Source organism: Stenella coeruleoalba (genome assembly GCF_951394435.1).
Source record: "Stenella coeruleoalba genome assembly, chromosome: 3".
In the NCBI taxonomy this organism is placed as follows: Eukaryota; Metazoa; Chordata; class Mammalia; order Artiodactyla; family Delphinidae; genus Stenella; species Stenella coeruleoalba.
Window position 1 is genome coordinate 125,753,814 of NC_137148.1, and position 16,490 is coordinate 125,770,303.

At 56.5% G+C, this 16,490-nt stretch overlaps 2 protein-coding genes across 4 annotated transcripts in view; one reads left to right on the forward strand and one right to left on the reverse strand.

The window, feature by feature from the left end:
* The window catches only part of HMGXB3 (HMG-box containing 3), a gene marked incomplete at its 3' end in the record, with an annotated part of 58,325 nt that extends 55,981 nt beyond the window's left edge, over positions 1-2,344 (forward strand). For all 3 annotated transcript variants that reach the window (XM_079917724.1, XM_079917725.1, XM_079917726.1), the window contains 2 exons: positions 727-936; positions 1,877-2,344. In XM_079917724.1, coding sequence (XP_079773850.1) covers positions 727-936; positions 1,877-2,344 — 678 coding nt within the window. The remainder of the gene's footprint in view (positions 1-726; positions 937-1,876) is intronic.
* Positions 2,345-4,059: 1,715 nt separating this feature from the next.
* The window catches only part of CSF1R (colony stimulating factor 1 receptor), a 29,484-nt gene continuing 17,053 nt past the window's right edge, over positions 4,060-16,490 (reverse strand). Inside the window, exons 10-21 of the mRNA XM_079917727.1 lie at positions 16,366-16,481; positions 10,965-11,091; positions 10,745-10,849; positions 10,153-10,263; positions 9,305-9,467; positions 7,200-7,291; positions 7,013-7,110; positions 6,218-6,340; positions 6,027-6,138; positions 5,303-5,402; positions 4,297-4,405; positions 4,060-4,196 (exon numbers count right to left, since the gene is read on the reverse strand). Coding sequence (XP_079773853.1) covers positions 4,068-4,196; positions 4,297-4,405; positions 5,303-5,402; positions 6,027-6,138; positions 6,218-6,340; positions 7,013-7,110; positions 7,200-7,291; positions 9,305-9,467; positions 10,153-10,263; positions 10,745-10,849; positions 10,965-11,091; positions 16,366-16,481 — 1,385 coding nt within the window. The 3' untranslated portion in view covers positions 4,060-4,067. The remainder of the gene's footprint in view (positions 4,197-4,296; positions 4,406-5,302; positions 5,403-6,026; positions 6,139-6,217; positions 6,341-7,012; positions 7,111-7,199; positions 7,292-9,304; positions 9,468-10,152; positions 10,264-10,744; positions 10,850-10,964; positions 11,092-16,365; positions 16,482-16,490) is intronic.

The window sequence follows — 16,490 nt, forward strand, 5'->3', positions numbered from 1 at the left end:
CAACCCCTGGCAGGTCAGAGGCTGCTCAGAGCCTTGTGTTCATGTGACTGGGGTTCATCTCAGGAGAAGCCCTTGACAACACAGGGATGTGAGAGCTATAGGTCTCGGGGCTGTGGTGGGCCAGTGGTATTACTTGGAGGCGATAGCCAGGACTGGTAGGTGTGAAGGTAGGGAGGTAGAGGCAGAATTCTCCAGTGGACACACAGCTGCCCAGCAGTGGAGTGGTATTTGGGGGATTTGAGGAAGGCTGTACCTTCATCAGGGGTTCTCATCTGGACAGCACCATCAGGGTCTGCTCAAAATACACATGCTTAGACTCCACCTTCAGTGGCTAATTGTGTAGATTTGGAGTGGGACCCAGGAACTTCCTCCTAGCTGCTGGTGCCATGCAGCTTGGGAACCACTGGACTAGCTGGTGTTTGGTGGGGTGATGGGGAGGGTGGGGTTTGGAGGTGATGCCTTGGTGGGTGGGGATGGGGGGCGGATCTCTCAGCCTCATTGGAGGCTCGGATGCTCCCAGCTCTTCTCCCAGGCTGCAGTGAGCTGGCGACTTCATTTAGGGCCAGAAGTAGGAGGGAAGCAGAATGTCACGGGCTCTGGCAGGATGGCGTGGCCTCAGTCATAAAACCTGATTGTCCATCTTCCTGGGAGGAAGCGGGTGGACCTGACTCGGTCTGTCAGCAGCTTGGCTGCTTCACCCTTTGCTGTTCTCCATCTCCCCACCAGGTGGTGTGTGGCTCCAAGTATCTCGTGCGGGGCGAGAGTGCCCTCGACCATGTGGATCTGCTCGTCTCCTCCCGCCACTGGCCTCCTGTGTATGTGGTCGACATGGCCACACCAGTGGCCCTGTGTGCTGACCTCTGCTACCCAGAGCTGACCAACCAGATGTGGGGGAGGAATCAGGGCTGTTTCTCCAGCCCCACGGAGCCGCCTGTGGTGAGTTCCCTTCTGAGGAACTGGGACGCATCCCCCTGGTTCGTTGGGAAGACCTTCTGCGAACCGTCCACCACCTTTTTTCTCCACCAGTGTGTTTTGTCTCAGTGCTCTGGAACCAGCATTTACTCCACAAATTTTTACTGACCCACCCCCTGCGTGTGTGTGAGGCCACAGCATGTCATTTAGGGTGCCCAGGGTGACCCCAGGTATCTTGGGGTCAAAGGGGTCACCTTGCAGTTAAGCCTAGAAAATTGCCACCTTTGAGGACACTGTGCATGCTGACATACTAACGGCCCAGACCAGCCCTGTTTTGGCTTTGACCGAATATGCTGTGTGGCACTCCTTGTGTTGTGATCTAGAGACACAGTGGCTTAGAAAACGCTGACCATGTCAACCCCTTTCCTCTAATTAAAAGGGGAAAGTAAGGGCCCGAGGTGAAAATGGACCTGTCGAGTGTCACACAGCAGATGAATGGCAGAGCCCTGGTCTTTGTCTTGGTGCACTGTATCAGGCTGTGGTTCTTAGCACGGGCACATGCCCTTGGCTAGAAGAGACGTTAGGACTGGTAATAGGAAGGGGCCATCATTGTCCTCACTGGCCTCTGCCTTAGTCCATGGGGCTCACTGGGTTTGTAAGGTTGGTGTGAGGCATCTGAGCCTCCGTGGGAACCACTTCCTTCCTGTTCCCCTGCAGCCCCAGCCTGATTGCTTAGGCAGATATAAATATTAGCTCAGGTAAGCCAGCATCTGCTCTGGGAGGTGGCCACTGTTACCGTCCCCATTCTCACATGAGGAAACGGAGGCACAGGGGAGGAGAAAAGGGGGACTTGCCCCGGGAAACGTGTTATGTGGTGATGGTAGGATTTAAACAGAGCTGGCTCACCCACAGCTTGGACCTTAATCTTCCCTCACGTCACAGTGGCTTATCATCTCCCTTGTAGAGCGTGTCCTGCCCAGAACTCTTGGACCAGCATTATACGGTGGATATGTCGGAGGCTGAGCACTCTGTCCAGCACCCGGTCACCAAGACTGCCACACGGCGCATCGTCCATGCAGGCACACAGCCCAGTCCTGGCGACCCCAGTGCTGGGCACCACTCCTTGGCCCTGTGTCCTGAGTTGGCGCCCTACGCAGCCATCCTGTCCTCCTTTGCAGACAGCAAACCAAACAGCGTCCGCCAGCGGCCCATTGCCTTTGACAATGCCACCCACTATTACCTCTACAACCGCCTCATGGACTTCCTTACCAGTCGCGAGATTGTCAACCGGCAGATCCATGACATTGTGCAGAGCTGCCAGCCTGGCGAGGTGGTCATCCGAGACACCCTGTACCGCCTCGGGGTTGCTCAGATCAAGACGGAGACGGAGGAGGACGCTGAGGAAGAGGAGGTGGCCACAGCTGCAGAGTAAGCCGGGCTCTTGTGCAGGGACCGCACCATCTCTCTCAAGCCATAGTAAGGCCCTTGCCCGAGGCAGATCCATCCAGGGGACCAGCCTCTGATGCTGGGACTGACCAAAGAGCTTCCATTTCCTGAGCACGGTGGAGCCCAGGGTCCTTGGTTCTCAACCTTCTGGGGGTCGGGACAGGCACCAGGACACTCTTTGGGTGGCACCATATGTTCAGTAAAGGGGCAGGGAGGCTGAGAGAAGGCAGGTAGCTGCTGGCTTCCCAGGGGCGCCTGTGGGTGGGGGTGGAGGTCCTGGGTGGGCCAAGGCTGCTGAGGTTTCCCTTCCCACCCAGGGACACCGTCTCCAGCCCCTGCGGCCTGTTGCCTTTGACTCGGGGCCTTGGGGGCTTCATTAGCTCCAGGGGTCCTTCTCCCAGAGGAGGAATGCATTCCCTCTGCACCCACATCTGGGGGCAGCTGAGAAAGGGTGAGCCACAACTCTCTTCTAGGCCTAGCCTCCCTGCCCCAAGCTTTGAGGAAGAGGAGCCCCTTCCTCCTTTCCTGGTCACTGCTGCTGCAGCCTGCATCCTCTCTGGACCCTCGTCACAGAGGGGGTGTGGCCCGTGAGCATGATATAACCTGGGGGCAGTAGGAAAAACTCCCTTCTGTGAAGGGTAAGCAGACTGGGCCGTAAGGAAACAGCAGGACTGGCTCAAGTGCCCAAAGTTTGCTTAGGGCACGGGAATTGGCCGTGTTATTTAATTTATTGAGAGGAGTGGAATAGGTGGCTTTTTTCCCCTCCTTCTTCCCCGACCAGAATAAAGTTTATTAAATTATATGGTTTGGGTGCAACAAGAGTCCATTCCAGCCTCATTGTATGCAGCTCAGTGTGGTTGGGCCCCAGAGGTGCTGGGGTTGGGCACTCACCGCGGAAGGATGGACGGAGGTCCCCGGGAATCCGCATGGCACAAAGACCAGAGGCCAGCTGTGTTAATGCTGTTAGTTTAATGCTGACAGAGACATCCCACAGCGTGACTGTTTGTTAGTTATGATGAGTCAACCTGGAGCGTGTGCTGCTTGCTTGGTGTGGCCAGCCACACGGGGCCCCTGCCTTCCAGCTCAGAATGGCGGGGCGGGGCCGGACAGAGCACCCCAACCTTTAGCTGCCACCTGGCTCTTTGCAGCAATACCAGACCTAGGGTGGGTGGGGCCGTGGAGAGAAGGCTTAGAGGGCAGAGAGGGACAATTAGATTCTTACAGAGGAGTCACCCTGCTCCAAGGGCCTGAACCAGTGCAGCCCTGAGCACCGGCCTGCTCTCCTTGATCCACGCAGCAGGTGTTCTTCCATTCGGCCAAGGGCCAGGGAGCCTTGTTTTTGCCTCAAGGTTTGGGCAGCTCCTGGGGACTTCAGTCACAAAACCAGTCCATTTCCCTTGAAACAGGAGGGAAAGAGGGGAGGAAGCGGGAACAGGCTAAGAGTGAGCTGGGTATTCTCCCAGTTGGCATAGCACACACGAGGCCACAGCATTGAGAACTGGCGGGGGGCGGGGCTGAGCCCCAGCCCCTGACTGGCAGTGATGGCCCAGGCCCTGGGAGTGGGGTTCTCTCCAACCTCCTGTAGCTCCCACATTCCCGAGTTTCAGGGCTGGGCTGTTGAGGGAAATGACCAAGGGCACAGTCTGTGTTCTCCCCCTGGTGCCCCATCCATGGAGGAGGGGAGAGAGTACAGCCCTGTGACCACCTCCTCAGCAGAACTGGTAGTTGTTGGGTTGCAGCAGGGGCTGGGCAACGTCCCCCTGCTCACAGCAGCCCAGGTGCTCGCTGGAGCTCTCCTCCTCCGGCTCACTGCTGCTGCTTGGCAGGTTGCTGTAGTCCTGGGTGGGGGGGGGGGGGGGGGGTGTCAGGGGATGGTCAGAACTGATCAGTCAGGCCCAGCTTTAACCAGCCACCCACCCTGAGCCTGGCACCACTCACCTGCTCTCTTCTATCCACTAGAACCTGCTCCTGAAGGAGGGAGCAGATTTGCTGGAAGGTGGGTCTATGGGTCGGCTCCAGGGCCCAGCAGGCCTGCATGATGCTGTATCTGAGGCAGGACAGAAGCTACTTGTGGGCCTGGGACTCATCATGTCTGTGCACGCACGCACACACGCTACAGGGTCCTGCCCCGCAGAGGTCCCAAAACCAAGTCAGAAGTGAGCTTTGCACAAGGCCAGTGCGAAGCCCTTGGTGTGCATTATCTAATCTTTCCAGTAACCCCGGGAAAAGGGGCTTTTTGCCAAAAGGGGCTTTTTGTCAAAATGGGCGTGGTAACTGAGGAGGAAAAAAGCTCAGAGACGCTCTTTTGCCCAAGCTCCTAGGATGAAGAAGGGGCACTCCTGCTGCCTGCAGGTAGGTTTAAGAGGCCAGTTGATGGTAGGACTTAAGTGGCTGAGGAGCTAGCTGGCTGAGTGCATCCACCTTGGCAGTAAGCGCCTGGGTGGCATAGAGGGAGCAGCCGTGGAGAGACAGTGGCTGGAGAAAGATGCAGTGGGTGAGATGGGCCAGCGAGTGTGGGGGAAGGCTGTGTGGTGAGGGCAGGGAGCCAGTGAGGAGCCTGGGGTGGGCTGGCTGGCGTGAGGCAGTTAAGAGGCTGCAGCGGCTGGCTGGCTATGCTGAGTGAGAGGCTGGCCACCACCACAGAGCTCCAGGACAGGGAAGGAAAGAGAGAGCCCTCTTGAGGTCATAGCAACAGAGTCTGAGTTAAACATTCATCATCCGTCTTAGGGCCGGCCCCAGCTGAGAGCCCTCTTTGAGGACGTCCCCCGTGCTACCTGGGAAACCAGTGGAAACCCTGAAGTTGATAAAAAGGGGTCTTAGTCCACTGTGGGCAAGTGGAAGCCTGACCCTGGAACGTTGTGGACGGGAACGACAGGCCACACACCTTCCCATCCACTTCCAACAAATCCTGGGGTATTCTTCCTCCCTGGGGTCCTTCACTTACATGTTCTTTGGGGCAAACGCGGGCTGGGCCATTTGGTATCCGTCCTTCACCAGTTTATAGAACTTGCTGTTCACCAGGATGCCAGGGTAGGGGTTCAGGCCTGCAAAGGACAGGATCATGGAAAAGACCATATTCAGTGCCCACCGTCACCTTCCCCCACACATCTTGGCAGGGCTGGCTGTGCAGGGTCCCAGCTGGACTGCGATAATAGAACAGCAGCTCCGCTTAACAAGTGTTTACTATATGCCGGGCACTGCAAACGGCTTAGGCTTCTAGGACGTTGAAAGTCTTCAGCCAGGCCTCATCACACCCACAAAATCCCAGCACAAGCTTTGGAATAAGAGCTTGGTAGAGGAGTACATTGAAGGGCTTAGCCCAACTTCCTCTGCCTAGTGCTCCAGAAATGGGAGCTGTATCTTCAAAGACATGCATGTTTCAGAGAGTGAGGGCAAACAGCATTCTAGGAAACAGCAACTGCACAAGCAGACAGGTGAGGACACCGCCTGGAGGGAGTGCCTGTCGAGGTAGAGGGTGTGCCCCGCCCACTCCGGAGCTGCAATGCTTGGTTTTAAGATCCTTCGCCCATCCCTGCACTCTTAGCAGCCCTTGCTCTGCCCTGACTACCAAGTGTCCTGGACTAGCATCCTCCACGAGGTGTAGGACACCATGGGTAACCAAGCACCAGTCAGCCCCACGCTGAGCCTGCACTGCGCCAGCGGCTTACCGAGTGAGAAGATCTCCCAGAGGAGGATGCCGTAGGACCAGACGTCACTCTGAACTGTGTAGACGCAGTCGAAGATGCTCTCTGGGGCCATCCACTTCACGGGCAGGCGGGCCTGGCACAGCAGACCCCAGTCACCTTGCACCCTGGGTCACCACCCCTCCCCGGCCTGGCCCAGCCCTCCCAGCACTCACGTTGCCCTTGACGATGTAGTTGGAGTCATTCATGATGTCCCTAGCCAGACCAAAGTCCCCAATCTTGGCCACATGGCCACTGGTCAGCAGCACGTTTCTGGCTGCCACGTCCCGGTGGATGCACTGAGGGAAAGCACTGTAGGGTTAGTCTTGACACCCCCCCCGCTATCTGAGCCCAAGGTGCAGGAGGAACAGCCAGGACCCCACCCAGAAGGCTTGGGGTCCTCCTCGGGGAAGTGGGCATCAGTTTTGGTCCTGTACCCTAGATCCTGTCCCTACCTTCTACCAAGACCCAGGTCTAGGAAAATTTAATGTGGGCATACAGTCAGTGTTGAGAAACCATCATGACTCTGGCCCTGCGTGGCAGGAGCTGCCTCAGAGCTAGATGGTCTGCACGGGCCCAGGAGCAGTGAGCCCTGGGGCTCCTAACAGGAGCAGGAGCTGCCACCCTCAGGGCCCTGCAGTTCCAGGCCCTTCCCTAAACATCTGCACACGTTGTAACCCAATTCCACCTTCATGCCAGTCTACGATTGTGCCCGTTTCTATAGGTGTAGAAACCTAGGCTCAGAGAGGTTCAGCAGTTGCTCAAAGCCACACAGCAAGCGGCAGAGCCAGCATTCAGGCTCTAGACTCCCAGGCCTGTGTTGTAAGGAGGACGGCCCCCTTCACACACTCCCTTTTCTCCCCCTTGTCCTCACCCATCCAGCCTCACGGGGTGTTGGCTGCCCCTGCCACCCCGCCCGCCCCCCACACCCCGGGTGACCACACATCATAGGGACCTGTTTTCTGACTCACGTTCTTGGAAGCGAGGAATGCCATGCCCTGGGCCACCTGGCTGGAAAAGTGGAGCAGGTCACGCAGCTCCAGCAGCCGCCCGTTCTCCTTGTCCAGGTCTGGTGTGGGGAGAGGTGTCAGGGCGGCCTCCCCACCTCAACCCAAGCAGCCCCTCTCGTCTCCCTCAGCCCTGATACCTCCTCCGCACCTTGCTCAGAGAATGAATCATTTGATGAAGAAGTGGAGACGGGCCTCATCTCCACATAGGTGTCCACACCCTGGCTGGAGAAGCCGCTGTCCCTGCATAGGAGAGGGGACCGCGGGCTGCTCAGTGCCTGTCACTGCACTGCCCAGCTCAGGCCTCTCCCAGCCACTCAGCAGAGAAAGGAAGGGACCTCAGGGTCAACTTGAACTTCCCTTTCTGACACCTCCTTTGATCAGTGACCTCTGCTTGGCCATCCAGTGAGGGAGCTTACAACCTGTTCTCTCTTTGGGCAGCTCTACCTGTTAGAAAGTTCTCCACCGTTCCTAATGTTAATCTGCCCCCGGGCTATTCCTCCTCCTGGTCCTCGCTCTGCCCTCCAGAAGCATCTCCCTCTTCTCTGGAACAGCCCAGCAGGGCTTCGAGCATATTCCAGGGCCCCTTCTTTGAGCCCTCTTGTCTACATCACGGCTCTCCCTTCTGGCTGCACATTAAAATCACCCAGGGAGTTCCAGATACTCAGACCATCGAACCAAAGACTTCAGAAACTCTAGTGGTAAAACCCAGTCATTCCCACTTACACGTTAATCCAGGCAACTCCCGTGTGTAGCCAGAGTTGAGGACTGGTCTAGAGCAGTGCCTCTTAAACTTACCCATGTGCATGTGAATCGCCTGGAGAATCTTATTTAAATGCAGCCTGAGATTGTACATTCCTAACAGCTCTCAGAAGCCTGTGAGCCTGTGCTTCGGGTGGCTGTTCAGGTTGAGGAGCACTGCTCCACATTGAATAGCCACCACTGCGTCTAATATTCCAACCAGATAGGAGTCAGGACCTCTCAGCTGCTCCCTCTGTGATACAGCTGTGCACCTTGACGATGTCTTTGCTCTCGTGTTCCCAGAAAAACAACCTAGTGCTTTATTTATGGTTTGACCATTAAACTATCCACTCCCTTGGTCTAGAAAGTGTACTTCTATTAAGGTAGCCTGGGATCTCATTAGTAGGACTGGTTCACATGCCGTTTGCCCTTGAAATCACCCGACTCGGAATCCTTTCCCCATCTGTAGATTTGAAGATGGAAGCTAATACTTGACTTCAGTTCTCATTTTGAGTTGCTCTGGCCTGAGTTTCCAGCCTGCTGAGGCCCAGCGTGAGCCACCCACTCAAAAGGGTGTCAGAAAATCAGAGAAAATCCTGCCAGCCCCCATACTCGAGGTCACTGGGTGGAGTGAAATGGCCTCCTTCCCCTTTTGCCTCCCCTGGTTTGGTAGCTGACATTGGTAGGATAGGAGCCCAGTGTATATATACCCTTGTTCTGACCCAGCAGCCTGGCCCTGAAGCCTCACAAGCCCCGAGTCCAAGACTCCCAGGAGATCAGTGTAGCTCAGGTGAGCACTGGACAAGGAGTCAACAGAGCAGAATCCAGCCAGGCTCCGCCTCTGCCCTTGACTCATGTGTGACACAAAGGCCACTTCATTTCTCTGGTTCCCCAATGTGGCTCTGTCCATCTGCCTCTGGGTGGCTTCCAGAAATCACAGCATTACAGAACGAGAGAGCAGAGAGACCCTGAGGGGTTCAACCCCTGATGGCTGGGGGGGAAGCTGAGGCCCAAGTGGACCAGGGACCTGGCCACAGCTATGCTGTTTTGCCCCTGCTCGTTCAACGCCCAAAAGACTCTATCCCACTTCTGCATGGCTACTCAAAAGTGGAATGGGTGCCCTCCAGCCCCCGACAGCACATGCTATGGGAGAAACAGGGCCATTATCCCCAAGATTTGCCCATCGCTGGCGAGGGCCCCGGACGGATCTTGGTTGATCTTTTACGTATGATAAGATAATGATCTCATTAATGCCCATCTCCACCAGACTATGAGCGGCCCATCTTTGCCCTCAATACTCCCAGAACATAGTAGGGGCTCAAATATTTGTTGGATGATGGGAATAAATAGGAGGAAAACTGAGTTGCCCACATAATATGGGTGGCTACTCCGCACAGCACAAACGGGAAGGTGAGGGCCACGCAAGCCACCCAACCCGGAGCTGACTTCGGGGACAGACATGGGGGCCCCACCTCCCAGTCCTGGCCTCCTTCCTGTCTTTCACCAGGATACTACCTGCGGATGTATTTCTTTTCCAAGTGGATGTTCTTGTAGCCGGTGCCTGCCTTGGGGTCCTGGCCTGGATTCAGGCTGGGTCCCAGCATGGCCTCAGCCTTCCTTCGCAGAAAGTTGAGCAGGTCACCATAGCAGCAGTACTCAGTGATGACCAGGACAGGGCCTAGAGCAGCCAAGAGTGGGGTCAGTGCACCCCTAGCACACCACCCCATGTGGACAGGAACATGGGGCGGGGGCAATAAGAACCTGGACTGGAACTCAGGAGCCCCGGGTTCTAATCCTGCCTGTCTATAAGCAGTTCTCCCTGCTTTCTGGGTGACCTCAGTGACCCAACTGTCTAAAGCAGAGGAACCTCCAAAAAACTGTAGCTGAATAATTCTTTCTTCGAAGGAAATCTGTGACAGTTCCACACAAGTCAAAGCTGCTAGAGGAGAAGAGACTGGAGCGGACTGAGAGTCCCAACAGGCCCTGGGGCACTTCTGTGGGCCTTGTGGTGAGTGTCCAAGCCTCTTTGAGTGGGGGCTTCCTAAAAGGTAGTTTTGAAGGGCTTCACTCCAGACCCCTAGCGTCAGACTCCCTGGAGCAGGGCCCAGGCATCTGCACTCTTTTCTCCTTTTCCAGGTGACTCTGATGCCCACCCATGTCTGAGAGCCACTGATCAGATCTCACAGAACTGCCTGTCATCCATAAGCAGCTTCTGACCAGCCCAGGCATCTGGCCTCGGAATTCAAGGGTTGCTGAGACAGGGATCCCACCTTCACTTTGTGGAGACGGGACGGGGAAGATGGAGTGAGGTAGCCCTGGGACCCTCAGACACCCAAGAGGCCCCACCACGATGGGCCCCTTACCTCCGTGGGTGCAGGCTCCCAGAAGGTTGACTATGTTCTCGTGCTGGCCCAGGTGGCTCATGATCTTCAGTTCCGACATGAGGGCCTCCTTCTCGTCAGCGTGAGCCGTGGCTGCGAGATGGGGCCACAGGTCCCACAGACAGAGAAAGGGCAGGACACGGAGAGCCATGCACACAGGCGCCCAGGGGAGCAAAGCAGAGGGGACCCAGAGCCCCAAAGCAATCAGAAGCCGAAAGAGGCAGAAGTGAGGACACACGATGGGAGTTACGGGGAGAGAGAGAGGAGAGATGGCCTGTTACTGAGCTGATTTGGGGTGGCAGGAGACCAACCTGTGGCCAGGCCATAGGCCAGGATGGCCTCTGTGCACCAGAGCCCCTCCGAGGCTCAGGCAGAAGCCCTTCCACACCCAGGAGTTCGAGGGAGCCGGGAGCTCACAAAGGAAGCCGAGAGTCCTCACCCCCGATCCCAGGCTCTGTTCCACAGGCCCTGACAGGCCGAAAATGTGGGTGATGCCCTTGTGACGACAGAACAGACCCTCCCTTGGCAGATACCACCTCCGACCCGCTGCCCCAAAGCTGCTTCCTGTACTCACACTTCAGCATCTTCACAGCCACCTTCAGAACAGCATCTTCCTTGCCCAGACCAAAGGCCGTGGCCTCCACCACCTTCCCAAAGGCACCTGCTCCAAGGGTTTTACCTGCCACACACAAAGCCTGCTTAGGTCCCGGGGCACCTAAGGGCCCACAGGCTCCCTGCCACCCACGCTGGCCCTGTGACAGGAGGGCGTGTTGGGTGCTGAGACCCCGGCTCACCAAACTGCAGGTTGTTCCGGGGGAACTCCCACTTCTCGTTGTAGGGCAGCTGGGTTGGGTCGATGAAGGTGTAGCTGTTGCCCCCGTAGCTCTCAATGATCTTCCAGCGCACCTGGTACTTGGGCTTCTGCAGAGGGAGAGGGAGGAGGCATGGGTCAGCTGGGCCTGGCAGGTGGGTCTTGGACATCATCCCGACCCGGGAGGACAGGGGCTGGGCAGTCCCACCGCACAACGGGAGGAGGTCGGTGTGGCCTGCGACGTGGTGAGAGGGGCTGTGTCATCTCATGCCCATGGCACCGAGAGCCCCGTCCCTGCCTGGCTTGGCCTTACCATGGGACCGTCCATTCTCCAAGCCTCAGTTTCCCTACCTGTGTATTGAAAGATTTGGACAGGACCACCTCTGAGGGTTTTGGCAGCTCTGGTAAGGTAGTAATTCCTGAGCCAGGAGGGAGGGTGGAACTGTAGATCGATCCATCCATCCATCCATCCATCCTCCCATCCAGTTATTACTTGTTTGTTTTATTTTCACTTGTGGTAAGAACAAAATTTACCATCCCAACCAGTTTTGAGTATACCGTTCAGTAGTGTTATAGACAGTCCCACTGTTGTGCAACCAACCTCCAGGACTCTTTTCATCTTGAAAAGCTTCAAGTCTGTACTCACTAAACAACAACTCCCTGTGTCCCTCTCCCCCGAGCCCCCAGCCACTTATCTCCTGCATCTGACTGTTCCAGGTACCTTATTTAACTGGAATCATGCAGGATCTGTCCCTTTGTAACTGGCTTATCTCACTTAGCATGATGTCTTCAAGGTTCATCCATGTTGTTGCCTATGTCAGCATTTCCTGCCTTTTTAAGGCTGAATATTATCCCCATCCAAATATTTCACCTAGTACCTATTTGTTTCAGGCATCGTTGATTCAGAGTTTGACAAAACAAGAGTCCCTGTCCCCTGGAGTTTGCATTCTAGTTGCTAAGACGGACAATCAACTCAGATACATATGTAGGAAATTTTCGAATAGCGCTATGGAGATAAGAAAGCAAAGTAATAGGACAGAGAGCGCCGGGGACAACTGAACACAAGTCAGGGAGGGCCCCTGAGGAGGCAAGAGGGAGCTGGCCACGTGAGCAGCAGGGGAAGCACTTCGCGGGTGCAGGGAGTGGAGGCCTGGGGGTGGGAAAGGTCTTGGCGAGTCTAAGGGACTGGAAGGTGCCGTGTGGCTGGAGGGGAGCGGGGGGCGGTTCTGGAGGCAGGAAAGTCTTGAGGGCTGCAATCAGCAAGTGAGTTCTCTAAGCGCAAGGGGAACCCTTTGAGGCTCGATGCAGGCGAGCGATGCATCCGACTCTACATTGCTCAAGGACCAACAGAGAGAGACCCCACGTACAAGACAGCGGGCGTCTGGAGGACCTGCATTCCCCTCACGCTCTCCACGCTGTTCCAGCCAGCCAGCTGGCGGCAGAGCATAAGCAGAGGAGGAGCGGCTGCCTCTCTCTTTCCTGCCCCTGGTGGCAGCTGCATGGGGGCATCATGCCAGGGGTACCCATGAGAAGTGCTGATGGCAGACAGAGTTTAGGTGGAAAGTGGAAGCTGGGCTGGGGCGGTGGAGGACACTGAGGCCTCGGGTCAGCAGTCCAGCTCGCTTTCCGGTCAGCTGGGCTGTGCTTAGCAGCTGGGCTCCTACATGGGGCACCCAACTCGGGCAGGGGGAGCTAAAGTGGGTGCTGGGGAGGAGGGTGACAAGTCTCACCAGGTTAAGGGAAAAGACTCCAGATAGCCATAGGGAAGGACTTCCGGATGGTAGTTCGGGGGGAAAGACTGCAGTTAGACATGAGGAAGAATTTCCAGGTCCTGATTCAGGACGAGAGACTAGCGGTGAACCTAAGGACATCCATGTTACAGTTTCAGCAGATAGTCTGAAACGGGACAGGAAGAGGACTTCCGGAGTGTCAGAGGATTCAAACCCTGTGTGTGGGTGCCTTCCCAACACAAAGGATGGACACAGAACCGGGAGGGATTCCTTGACCTTGCCTGGCCACTTCCATCTCCAGGAGCCACTGTGGTGACGGCTGGTTTTTCCCCCCCTGCCACTTCTCCTTCCTCTGGCCCCGCAGCTGGGCCTGAGTCAGCCCCTCCCCAGCCCACCGCGAGCTGGCTATCTGGCTGGAACTTCAGCGCTCTCTCTGAATCCCAGACCTGATACCTGGAGGACGACGCAGCTCTCCCACGCCTGCCTCAGGCATCCCCACCCCTCTTCCTGGAAAGCAGACACTAGCTCTCAGCCTCTGCTATCCCTAGACAGGGCTTCTGTGTAACTCCCGGGGGCTTCTACCCAGAGGGGCCTCTCCTCTGAAGGAGAACCCTAATGGGGAGGCCAGGATGGGCAGCCTCGGAGTATAATGCTATCAGTGAGCGTCTCCCGAGCACTTCCTGTGAGTGGGCGCTGGGCTCCACACTCAACGTGCGTCATCTCACTTAATGCTCACAACAGGCCCAGGCCACTTCCCCTTGGTGACCGAGGTAGGCATGGAATCATCAAAGTCCCCACAACTCCCCATCCAGGCCTGCTGTTTTGGGTGGGTGGATGTTTTCTGTCTCAGGAAGGGGGAGATCTGAACAGTTTCCACTGGAAATCTTGGGGACCCTCCTGTGCTTCCCCCACATACCTCCCAATCCCCAGAGCTCAGTTCCAACCCCCAGAATTCCAGCCTCTCCAGTGGCGTCCCCGTCTCCTCCTGTCCTCCCCATCACCATCATCCTTTCTTCCCCATGTCCTTCCTCCTTCCAGCCTGCTGACTTCTGCCCTTTTCTCTCCCCCCTTGGCCCCCCTTGTGGTCTCTCTGGGGGCCAGAAAGGCGATGAGTCAGCCCTGAGACAGAAGCAACTCTTCCCTCAAGTGGGGCCACCGCTCCCCTCAGGCCTGAGTAGTGAGGACAAGCCAGGCTGAGTCCCCAGTGAAGGGACAAGACTCAGAACCCTGTGGAGCAAAGCAGAGGACACTTGGACAACAAGCCCTGAGGCAGGGCATGGTCATCTTGACCCCTGGGATGCCCTCCTTCTCTTGGCCTTGAGTCAGCTCACGGGCCAGTTCAGTTTCTTAAATGGGATAAGAGGTGACTGGAGTACATGTTCCAAAAATGGTCCCGTGAAGAGAACGTAAGGTGTCCCCAAACCACGGCTGGCCAAGGGGGCTGGGCGGCCCAAGGCAGAAAGGGCTGGAGGGGAACTGGGCCCTTCTCTAGAATCTCTGCAGGGCTGAGGAGGCAGCTCTGTGGGGACGGAGAGGCTGTTTTCAGCTCCATATAAGGAAGAACTTTGCAACAGAGCTGCGCAGAGAAGGAATGGGAGGCCACAACAAAGAGTGAAGTTCTGTCCCCGGAGGCGGGCGGAGTTGGATGGATCTGGGTCTGAATCCCGCCTTGCCAGGCTCTAGGACTCTAGGAAAATTGGTGTCTCTAAGCCTCTGTCTCTCCATCTGTGAAATGGTGTTGATAATGGCAGCCCCCGCACCAGACTGTGCTGAAGGTTCACCGAGGTGACGGCGTGTAGAGGACTGAGCAGGGTGCTGGGCACGGACAGGGCTCTGAATGGATGCTACACACCCTGGACCCAGGAGGAAGTTAGCTGGTGAACTCAAGATAGCTCATGCATCTTGGGATTGGAGGGCTGTCTGGCCCATCCAAGATTCAGACCCAGATCCACACAACTCCCAACCCTTGGCTCTTAAACTAGACCATCAGGCTCTTGGCATGTCACGGGAGGAGGCTGTAAAGGTCACCCACCCCACCATGAACAGGTGGGGAAAATGAGGCCCAGAGCGGGCAGTCCACCCGCCAAGGTTGCATGAAGCCCAAACAGGGCAGTCACCCAGCCATGGTCTCATGGCAAACCAGTGTCCGAGCAGGACCCAGATCCCTGAAGACTTGACCTGGGGCCCTGGATGCTGCGCTCAGAGCTGCCTCCTCATGCTGTGTGCTGACGTAAGCACTGGGCACCCCCCACATACCACCTACCTATCTACTCCAAGTCCTCTACTCACACTAAAACCCACAAGGCAGGTGTGGGGAAGAGAAGGCAGCAGAGGAGCCCACAAGGTGGGTTATTCACCCCTAACTCACCTCACTGCCTTGTTCACACCTGCTGAACCTACAGGATGGGGTCCAACCCCTCAGACCCCCAACCTGTCCCCACCTGGGTCCTCTTCCAGGCATCAGTATTTCCGGAACTCACCTTGGTCTTCCCCCCACCTGCCTCTTTGTACACAGCGCCCTCTCCCCCAGAGACATCCTTTCCCTGAATCTCATCTCCCCCTGGCTGCCTGCCCCGTTCTCCAAGACCTGTCCCACCCACGCCAAGCCACCTCCTCCAAGCAGACTCCCTTCCCTGCCAGCCGGAAAAGATCCCTCCACTTCTGGCCTCCCAGAGCCTTCTGGCCTGGCCCTCTCAGTGCCTGACTGCACCAGAAGTAGTCTTTTATGTAGGGAGGCAGTGAGGCTAAGTGGTGGAGGCCGCAGGCTCTGGGGTGCAAGGCAACTGGGACTCTTGGGCGGGTCCTTCAACCTTGCTGAGCCTGCTTCCTTACTGTAAAATGCTGACTGCTCTGTCCCTGCCTCTAGATTGTTTTGAGGGTAAAATAAGATGATTCCATGGGTTTTTAACAAAATGGCTTTTAAAAAACCAGCCTCTGCCATTGACCGGCTGTAGACTAGGGCAACTGTCTCAACCTCCCAGAACCTCAGCTTCCAACTCTGTAAAATGGGGTAGTGATATTACCCACATGCCATGGTTGTTGAGGTCAGTAAATGAGGGGATGTAGGTAACATGCTTCATAACAATGCCCCTAAAATCACCATCACTGACTGAGCACTCAGAGCGACAGGCAGTGCACTAAACGTCAACATGCAATTAACGGCAGACTTGATTAATAATCATATTAAATAAAGACGAGGACGATGATGGTCAGGCCTTCCCCTCCACTAACTTACTTGCCACCTGACAGAGACACAGGCCTGGCCCCATGATACCCTCTCTGTGTCCCTGGAAGCCCCCAGCTGGGACAAGTTCCCATGTTCATGCTCTCCCCAACGGCCACGGCTCTCCCCGTAGCATCTCTCCCTGTGATCCACGCCCTCACTTCCGTGGCTATTCGATTAGCAACCGTCTAGCTCACTAGACAGAGACTTCTACGAGGGCAAAACCTCAGAGGCTCCGAGGCTTGGCTCACCCAGCCACTGACACTGGCATACAGCAGGCGCCCATTAAAGAGCTGTTGGTTCAATGACTGGCTGACAGGTGAATTCGTATTCACAGGGGCTGAAGGGTGGATCCACACAGCCTGGGGGCACTGCCGCAGGGTCTGGCTCACTCGGGTGCCTGGCCGCCCCCCAGCCCTGCCCAGGCTCACCTGCTTGTACTTGTACAAAAGCAACAGGAGTAGCAGCAGCAGCAAGGCCATGACGGACATGCAGGCCACCAGCACCGGCGTGAAGAGGGGCTCGTCAAGGGGCTGCGTGTAGGCTCCTGGAAAGG